Here is a 10,371-nt window from a genome sequence, read left to right as displayed (position 1 = left end):
TGTGTGTGTGTTTTAAAATTCCACTTTACCCTAGAGTTTGACTCAGGTCTGCCTGTGGACATAAGGGACAGGAAACTTTCTGGTGATTCATTCCCATCCTGGAAGCAGATTAAGTCCTTAGGAACACATAGTCTCAAGTTCTAGGAAGATCTAAGCAACTGGTAGAATTTCTTTGGGATGAGTAGGCACCAAATACCATATACAGCTTATATAATAGAGGAGAGGATTGAAAAAGCACAGTTATCTCTAGTTTTGCCTTTGCTGTTAGTTGTGTGACCCAAGATTTCAGCCTCTTTATGATCAGCTGTTCTTGATCTGAAAATACAGAGGGCTGGAATATACAGTGCCTTTCAGTCTTAACATTTAAAAGAGAGTCACATTTACCGGGTATTCTCTGTAGCGCCTTCCCTTTTGAAAGTTTGTAGCTAATAGCTGAACTTACATTTCAGGAGTAATTACTTTAAAGCACTTTTCCTTAATCTCCAGTAATTTAGATGATAAGGAGGGAGAGGGATAAAGGCAAGAATTTTTGGCAAATTCTTGTAGAGAAATTCTAAAATTCATTACTTTCCTATCTACCTTTGGAATTCTTTCAATAAGTGGTTATTTATTATTCTTGTGCCCCTTCCCCACCTCCTAAAACAGTGTTCAAAAATCGAAAAAACACAAGAGACAAAAAAAAAAAAATCATCCTAATTCCACCACTCACGTAAATTGCACTTTTCCTTTAGGTTTTTGTCTAAAAACATGTGACTGGATGGATCGCTCTGAGAACTGCTTTTGCTTCTCTTTGGAAATATAGGTCCATGTCTTGAGAGTATTTTGCTACGTAATAAGATACTCTTAGGTTACTTTTTCTTAGGTTACTTTTAACCTCTTTTCATCCTCCCCCCACTTTTAGGGCATTAGGGGCCGGCGAGGCCGTATCTCAAGAGTGCTGCTGGCGTTGCTGGTGTTAGAAACAATATGATGCACTTATAAGGGCATGGAGAGGGGTGGGGGGCAGGAAATATTCCATAAGCGAAAAAATGAAGCAACCTGCACTCTGAAGATCTAAGAAATTTCCGACACTAGAACCTTTTGTGTAGCGTTTTCGGCAACCTTCGGCAGAGGGCGCTCGGAAATTGTCGTCACTTTCCGGACAGCCTCCCAGACTTTACCCTCTAGAAAACTGTACAGTGTTTCCGGCTCTTCTCAGTTGCGGGCGCTCGTAACTTTTCGGCAGTTTCCGGGAAGACTCGGGGGCTCCGCGCCTCGCTAGCTGTTCCGATCGCCTGGCGCAGCGGGCAGGGTCTCTGGCGAGTCATGGCGTCCCCTTCTCGGAGGCTGCAGACCAAACCGGTCATCACTTGTTTCAAGAGCGTCCTGTTGATCTACACATTCATCTTCTGGGTGAGAGACGGAGACTCCGGGGACTGGAGGGGATCCCAGGCTGGAGTCGGGGAGGGGGTGTGTGACCCCGAGCCGAGGGAGCTCGGATCCGAAGTGGGAAGGGAGGCGCGAGTGGGGTTGGGGCGGCGGTCGCTGCTGGGACCTCGGCGCTGGGACTCCACCTCGGGTTCGGGCATCTCGCCCGCTCGGGTCGGGGTCTTGGGCAGCCGAGAGGCTGAACCAGGACCAGAAGTGCCTAGCGTTCGAATTCGATGCGGGGCGCCTGGAATGGAGTGACCGCCCCCCCCCCCGCCCCCAAAGCAAGCAGAGAGTGTCCCCTGAGAAGCAAGGCTTGCCCGGGCCCGCTGAGGGCTCGCTTGCATAATAGTCTCTTTCTTTTCACTGCTTCATAAGAGCGGAGTATTTCGCAGGTAAGTATGATAATGGCTCCGCTCCCGCCAGTCTATCCTTAGGCTTGCTTTGTGAACCATTCTTTTGTACGCTGTGCACATTTGTTTCTGGAACACTTACAAACACTCCCTCTCCCCCTACCTGCGGGAAGGTTTTCTTCCTAAAGCGGGAGTAAATGGGTTAAGGAAGTTTTGAACCCTAGGGTAAAAAAAAAAACATCAAGTTTAAGAATTTTGTCAAGATGCCTAGCTGCCCCCTGGTTTTGTCCTGGCTACAGCTATCCAGCGTGTGGGTTTATCAAGACCTGTTCTTGTGTGCAGCTCCCCTTCCTAACCCTCTGTACAGTCCCCCCTTGTCTGCCATATCCCAGCCACAGTTCTGTGGCCACAGAGTGCTACGTCAATTCTCACACCTATTGTTTCTTAAACATCTAGTGGTGTGTGGTTTGAAGATGTTACTGTATACAGTGTATAACTCTCTATTCTCTGATTTCCCACATAGATCACTGGTGTTATCCTTCTTGCCGTTGGCATTTGGGGCAAGGTGAGCCTAGAGAATTATTTTTCCCTTTTAAATGAGAAGGCCACCAATGTCCCCTTTGTGCTCATTGGCACTGGCACTGTCATTATTCTTTTGGGCACCTTTGGCTGTTTTGCTACCTGCCGAGCTTCTGCATGGATGCTGAAACTGGTGAGTCCTTGTTTTCTTAAAATTGGTTGTTGGTTTTTGAAAAGGCTAATATGTTGTAGGCTTTGTTTCTTGGAACTAGGCATGGCCCCTTTCTGATTTTTCCTCTTCCTTATGAAAACTTAGCAAGTAACAGTATAGCTGCCAATTCCCACTTCTGTTGTGTTTTCCCTGCCCTTTTCAGTAACAGTGTGCTGAACATTGACTCGCTTTGCAGCTGTCATGTATCTTATTTATGCTGACTTGGACTTTCTTTTTATCCCACAGTATGCAATGTTTCTGACTCTCATTTTTTTGGTTGAACTGGTCGCTGCTATCATAGGATTTGTTTTCAGACATGAGGTAAGCTTGCCTTTGGGAACCTGAATATGTGAAAATTTATCCTCTAAGAGATAAAACTGGATAAATTTAAGTAATAGAGTTAAAAGACAGCTTTCACTAGTGCTTTCACTAGCACAAAACTGGTAACACAGAATTGATACCTTCTCCACTTGTCAAAACTTTAAAAACAAATTAGAAATTGGAATTCCACTTTGTTAAATCTGGGGTTAGGAAATCATTCAGTGAGTACTGAGGCCTCATCCAGGAGAGTGTTTAACAAAGTGGTAGTGAGGGTGGGCGATACAGCAGTACAAAGCTGCCACTTGAATAAATTTAGGTTCCCATTGTACTGTGAACTTCTCATAGTTATCATCTTTTCCTGGAATGTTTTGCTTAGGAGTCCCCTTAGCAAAACCATATCACTTAGAAGATAGAATTGGACCATAGATATTAATTATATGTTGCTGCAATTTCCTATTTGACCTGGAGATCAAAAGAACATTCTAGAATCTTTGTTTACCAGCCTTGTGTTTCTTTGCTGTAGATTAAGAACAGCCTTAAGAATAATTATGAGAAAGCTTTAAAGCAGTATAACGCTACGGGAGATTATAGAAGTGATGCAGTAGACAAGATCCAAAGCATGGTAAGTGGTCATAGCTGGTGGTTTCTCAAGAAGGAAACACATTCGCTATTCCCTCAGAGAAGATGATAGGCCCCTGCCTATCATATGTTGTCCACTTGCAGTATAGCAGTGAAAGTCAGACCAGTTCCAAAATGTTTATCTCATGAATTTTAATGCCAATGTCATAGGATAGAGATCACTGAGTATAATCTTAGATGCTGGTGTAATTGTTTGACTACATAGTTGTAATATGAACTCTAAATGCTTTTGTTGGATTTTTTTCAGTTGCATTGTTGTGGTGTCACCAACTATAGAGATTGGAAGGATACTAATTATTACTCGGAAAAAGGATTTCCTGAAAGCTGCTGTAAACTTGAAGATTGTTCTCCTCAGAGAGATGCAGATAAAGTAAACAATGAAGTAAGGAGTAAAAAAAGAATTTAATTTTCACTCACAATACACATAATCTGCAATAGCGCAGAAAACTGAAGCTCAGAAAATTTGTGACTTGTGATTAAGTGACACTTAAATGCATAATCCAAAAAATGAATCTTATGTCCCTCAAAGGAGATAGGATTTGTTATGAAAGAATAATTTGAATAAAAGAACAAAGATCATCTTTTGCAGAGATGTGTGATCAAAGTATTATTGCTTGGACTGTACTTACTGTTTTTTTTTTTTTTTAATTTCTCTTCCATTAGGGTTGTTTTATAATGGTGATGACCATTATAGAGTCAGAAATGGGAGTTGTTGCTGGAATTTCTTTTGGAGTTGCTTGCTTCCAAGTAAGTCCTTGTAGTTAGGAAATGTTTCATCACTTTTGTAGGTGTAGGCTACAAGATTTCCACTTTGAAGGCTTTGAGTTTTTGCTTCTGGGCCCTGTATAGCAAGGACATTTTTTAGAGAAGTCACATTTTCACAAAACTCAGTCGATCATCTCAGTAGAAACATAGTAGTTTTGCCCTTTCCATTCCAGTTTTCAGTTGTCTTGGATCCTGTTTTACCATGCTGTTTTCCACAACGCCAGAGTTCTGTGAGACCTGCCCTCTTAGGTCTCTCTGAATCTGTACTCTCTAATAAAATAGCCACCTTTCAAAAGTTATAACTATGAAATTAAAATTTTAGCTCCTTAGGCTTCCATTTGAAGTGCTTGAAAACCATATGTGGCTAATTGCTGCCATGCTGGACAGCATTTTCATTATCACAGTACTGCCTCATAGATGGAGATTTTACTTGATGAGATGCTAATTCTAAGCCATATCCTTTTTGCTCTGATAACTGAGAGGAAGAATAAGAAAAGTTTCCCCAAACTTCAGGATTTTCCCAGACTGATTTATGTCAGGGATGGTTGTGAAATTCCAGATCACAGTTGTAGTTAAGACATCATGTATAAGCTTATTATAGAAAAAACTTAAGGAAATAAGTAGTGAATTGGAAGTGAAAGGACCTGTATCTTCAGGTATTTAAGCTTTATGTGTATGTGTATGTTTAGTTTTGCTTATATTTTATTTCCAGCTGATTGGAATCTTTCTAGCTTACTGCCTCTCTCGTGCCATTACAAATAACCAGTATGAGATAGTGTAACCAACATAACACGGGCCTATTACTCTCCAACTTTAAGGTATGTTCATTTTGATCCTCAGCACTGTCAGTGTTTACTTCTGCCTATACATGTGATGGATGGGACTGAGTTTGCAAAGAAGATCATGTCCAGCAGTGCATTCAAATATTATCAGCATTGTGTTAGCAGCGGGACACAACTGAAGTGACTTGGCACAGCACAGCCATGTATAAGCACTAGTCTCGCAAAAATATCATGGCAGTAAAAGGACAGATGGGCCTCTCTGGGTTTACCTACATGTCAGCCTAAAGATCCTTCGTGGTCCCATTTCTAACAGATTTGAACCTAATGAAGAGAAATGAAGAATCCTAATAGTGACCTTACTTGTAAGTGTCCCTGGCAAGTACACTCTGGCTCTTGATCAATACCAGCATTTTCCCCTGGTCTTTTACCCAATTCTCATTTACTGCAGTCTTCTGGTATTACTAGAGCCATGAACTCATCTAGCTTAACTAGATTTTGGAGAAACATGTGTTTCAATAACTTCAGAATTTGAATGATAAAATGTGAGAACTATAGCTGGCTGAATTAATCCCTAGGGTTCCCTTCACATTTGATTTGAGTCACTCACTGGGAACACGTGGAGATCTTCATTAGCAGACTAGATTAAAATGCGTGCAAATGAATACAGATATTGAAGTTTGGGTTACAAGGAAATTAACTATTTTTCCTTTAATTTAGGATATTAACATCCCTATCCCCAACCTTGTGAATTACAAGATCACCTGGATGGAAGACCTACATTTGTTACAGATAGATTGAAAAACTACATCAATAGTCTGATTCGATCAAGACAGTTGTTTGATACGTTCGAAGTCCACCTTTTGTCCCATTCATGTTACATCATTGAAATCTCCATATCACTCTGAAACACTGGAAGAGCTTAATAAATTGTAAATGAAGCAAAACTGTTCCTCTTGACTTTTTTGTCTTGGTATGGGGCTTTTGATAGACAATGAGTTTGCTGTTCATGTAGTAAGATCGAAAACTGACCCTTCCAAACTTGCCCTTTTCCCAGCCAGAGTTATCTGGTGTGATTGTATACTTTGCTTCAAGAAATTAAAATGTTTTCATTAGTCACACTGTAATTTAATTCCAGCCAGTAGTTGGATAACACCCATCATCAGAGTTGCCAATTGGTGGTAATGGTCTGACTTCTAAGGCACTCAAGACTGTAAAAGGCACTACACATGCTCTGTGATACATCAGGTTGCAACACCTTAACACTTTATGTTTCTCTGCCTCTGAATTAAGATATTTACACTAACATGTTTGTTTCCATTATTGTTTGAAAGGTTCTGATTATTACTGGTGCCAGAGTTATTGTATTCTCTTTGGGAATTTAAAGCAAAAGATCTTCATTAGCTTTAGCTGGAATTTCCTTGCCAGGTTCATATGACTTAATTGTCAATACTAAGGTTAACTTTTAATAGTTTTGTGCCTTTGGTTAATAAATATAAATCTTTTACACAATAAATAGTGTTTTTCTCTAAAATCATTGTGTTTAACTTTTGGAAAATCTTCTGGGATGGTGGTTTTCCACTGAGAAAGCTAAGCCCCACATTTCTACTTGGTGAATATAGTTCTGGATATGAAATGTGAATATAGTTCTGGATATGAAATGTAAACCTGAGATCTGGACACATTTTTTAAAAGTTCCTGTTTACAAAAACTATTCCCTGTGAAAGAAACACATTCCTTGCTATGAAAGAGCATAATGCTTATCATTCTCCTAGAGATTAGACATTTTTATTGTATAGTTTAAGAAGTTGGATGGGGAGAGAGATAACCTGTACCTTCAGGGTAATAAGGAAATTAATCATTAAAGTTGGAGTTGGAATAGGGGAATTCTTTCTTTGGTTTTGAGTTTCTTTATTCACTGTGTGTGTTAGTTGCTCAGTTGTGTTCGAGTCTGATTCTCCTGACTAGCCCTTGAGGCTCCTCTGTCCATGGCATTCTCCAGGCAAGAATACTGGAGTGGGTTGCCATTGCTTTCTCCAGTGGATCTTCCTGACCCAGGGATCGAACTCAGGTCTCTTGTATTGCAAGCAGATTCTTTACCATCTGAGCTACCAGGAAAACCCTCTTTATCCATTAGAAGAACCAAGCTCATCTCTGACTGCCACATATTCACAGTCCTTGAATTTAATGGTAAGTAAGTAAGTGTTAGTTGCTCAGTCGTGCCCAACTCTTTGCAACCCCCCGGGACTGCAGCCCACCAGGCTCCTCTGTCCATGAGATTTTCCAGGCAAGGATACTGGAGTTGGGTTGCCATTTCCTTCTCCAGGGGATCTTCCCAACCCAGGGATCAAACTCTGGTCTCCTACACTGCAGGCAGATCTTTACTGACTGAGCTACAAGGGAAGCCCAAATTTAATGGTAAGGGGGAGTCAACCACAGTACAGAAAGTGGATGAAAACTACTAAAGTTAATGATGAGTTTGGCAGTACCTATTTGAAAGTACTTGAAGTTACTGCAGAGAAAGGGTATTCTCCATTAAAACATTCGATGGGTGACGACATAAGGTATAGGGATAAAACAATTGAAAAAAATTAGTGGCTTTCCAAATGTAGTGAATCAGTTATTGAAATCTGATGCTAAATAAGGATTTAAAGGATAATCAAACTTCTTTAAAGGATAATTGTAGCAATTTTCAAATAGCTATTTTTTCACTAGGGTGGCCTAGGATAACCTTTTGAAGTTTTCTTTAGTATTTTATAGACATTTTTCCTTGTTATTAAAAAAAAAAAAAAAAACCCAGCACATGTGAAAAGTAGAAAAAACACGCTGCCTTGCCCTTAAGGTGGGTTGGTGTGTTTGTTTTCAAGATGGATTTATTTTGGATGGCTAGGTAAAAGCCCCTTCTAGCTGAGGTGTGCGTCTGTACGTGGACTATAAAGTCCACCCCCACCTTTGTAATGTGCCAAAGGTATCCTGTGGGTTGTCTCACTTCCAGGCACCAGGTTGCCCACTGCAAGGCAGCTCTGAACTCCACTTTGAGAAGCACACTTTTCTGAAAGTGTGGAAAGCTTGGCAGCTTTGGCCTATTCCTATGAGGGGTTGGGTTTACGTTGTAGGCATCAAAATTTTACAGAAAATAAGTCCCTAATATAAGGTATAAATGCCATTTCTGTTTTTCCTCAGCTCACACAGGATTCTTTGAGACTGTGCTTTTAATCTCCTGTCAGAATCCAAGTTGGTACTTTAACAGTGATGCTGGCCAGCCAAACTGATTAAATTATTAGGAGCTAAGCAATGTACACATTTTTGTGTGTGTGAAGTTGAGAAAGCTTTGATTTCTTTGGACTGTTCTGTATGGGCTTTTGTTTATATTTGTAGGAAAAAGTCTAACACAAGCTGTAACTACTATTCCTCACAGCATACGTAAGATACATTGAGATTTGTTATTTTTAAAATTTGTTGCCCTTCAAGGTTGACACCTTTGCCTGTGATGTGGGCAACCAAACTTTTTTAATTCAGAAAGGAAAACAGAAGTCTAATATATCAGAAAAGAATACATAAACTGAAACAGTTTTGGGGAAATGAGACTTTTTAAGTCATGGGTCTAAAACTTCAGATTTCTTGTGAAAGAAAACCATTATGGTTTAATTATGACTTTTCTATTATGTATCCCTATCCTATGGAGCTTAGTAGACTTGGGCACTTGTAAGAGCACTGCAAATGCTAATGAAATAAATAAAGGAGCCAATCTAATTATAATGGTTTCTTAATGTTCTGTTACATAAGTCTTTGATCTAAATATCTCATTCCATATAAGCCACTGTTTATCTAATAGAAACCCCCTGCCCAGTCAGAAACCACTTAACCTCGGAAACCTCTCTGCTAACTTCCTCCCTGTCAAATCACTTTTTGCTGCTTCTCTTTTGAAGTCCTTGCTACATGCGATGCCACTGAAGATTCTTGGTTTTTGTTTTGACCTTGTAATATCCTGCTTTTCTTCCCTTTTACTGCTCTTTCTAGTTTACTTTACTGTTTTAATTTCCTCCTACTTTTCAAGTGTGGCTTTCCCCCTGAGGCTTGCATTTGGCTTTCTGCTCTTAGGTTATGCCAACCTTGGAGGAACTGAATGTAGATTACGCTTCAGTTGTGTGTTGGTAATTGTGACTTGCTTGTTTCCCTCTCTGTCCCCAGCACCCCAAACTGTATCACTCTGAACACTTAAAGATTCAAAAACCCCTCCTGTAACATGTAGTCCATGCGTAGTAGGCACATTTGATGTTGACTGAACTGGTTCCTTCACCAGGAATAACAGTTTTTGGGAAGCAGGGAAGACGGTCCAATTGCTCTGAAAGTGCATCATTGGCTCTGCTACATGCATTCATCAGATGAACATGAGTTCTTTGGGTAAGACTGTCATACTTGATCTGGTGGTGCTCTCATTACCATGACCTCAAAGCTTTTATTAAAAAATTAGTGATTTGTAAAGATTTCTCTCTTCCAACAAGTTTTTCACTACCATTGCTGGGGAAAGACAATCCCAATATGAATATCCTCAAAGCAGATCAAACTGGCATGGTACATCCCTGAATATAGACAATCCACGAATAAGTGTACACAGTGTCTAAGTAGGTAATACAACTACTCAGAATCATACTGGAAAGGTTTGGACACAGGGTAACACACCTGGGGTACAGTAGATTTTGAGAGATGAGGGATGGCATCCATACATTTTCACTCCAAATGCATGTCATGACCTTCCTTAGCAGGAAAATGGCATCAAAGAGAAGATGTTGTTGTTCAGTCCCTAACTGTTGTTCAGTTGGACTCTTTGCAACCCCATGGACTGCAGCACACCAGGCTCCTCTGTCCTCCACTGTCTCTTGGAGTTTCCTCAAATTCATGTCCTTGGAGTAGGTGATGCTCTCTAACCATCTCATTCTCTGCCACCTTCTTCTTTTGCCTTCAATCTTTCCCAGCATCAGGGTCTTGGTGGCTCAGTGGTAAGGAATCCACCTGCCAATTCAGGAGACATGGGTTCTATCCTTGGGTTAGGAAGATTCCCCTGGAGAAGGAAATGGGAACCCACTCCAGTATTCTTGCCTGGGAAATCCCATGGACAGAGGAGCCTGGGGGGCTACAATCCATGGGATCACAGAAGAGTCAGACACAATTCAGTTTGACTAAACAAAGGTTAGATACTTTGCAAAGAATTTTTTTTCCTACTCAGTTTCTTCTTTCTCCCTTCCTGGCAAAGGTAAGAGAATTAATGTTTACTGCGTACTTACTAGTTGCCCAACATGTGTAAGGTGCTTCAATCAACTACCTTGTGCAGGGAGTCAGAACTATCCCCATTTTTCCATAAAAAAACACAAAAAAG

The 10,371-nt window shown here is 40.6% G+C and overlaps 1 protein-coding gene across 1 annotated transcript; it reads left to right on the top strand.

Annotated features, from left to right (window-relative positions):
* The first annotated feature begins 1,182 nt into the window (after positions 1-1,182).
* On the top strand, positions 1,183-5,941 carry TSPAN6 (tetraspanin 6). The gene is made up of 8 exons (XM_005888593.3): positions 1,183-1,392; positions 2,284-2,472; positions 2,737-2,811; positions 3,335-3,433; positions 3,698-3,832; positions 4,114-4,197; positions 4,928-5,033; positions 5,715-5,941. Exons 1-7 carry the CDS (start codon positions 1,306-1,308, stop codon positions 4,994-4,996), a joined length of 738 nt encoding a protein of 245 aa, XP_005888655.1. The 5' UTR covers positions 1,183-1,305; the 3' UTR covers positions 4,997-5,033; positions 5,715-5,941.
* The last annotated feature ends 4,430 nt before the right edge of the window (positions 5,942-10,371 follow it).

The sequence above is a fragment of the Bos mutus genome, chromosome X (assembly GCF_027580195.1).
Source record: "Bos mutus isolate GX-2022 chromosome X, NWIPB_WYAK_1.1, whole genome shotgun sequence".
Lineage (NCBI taxonomy): Eukaryota > Metazoa > Chordata > Mammalia > Artiodactyla > Bovidae > Bos > Bos mutus.
This window is presented reverse-complemented; position numbering and strand designations above follow the sequence as displayed.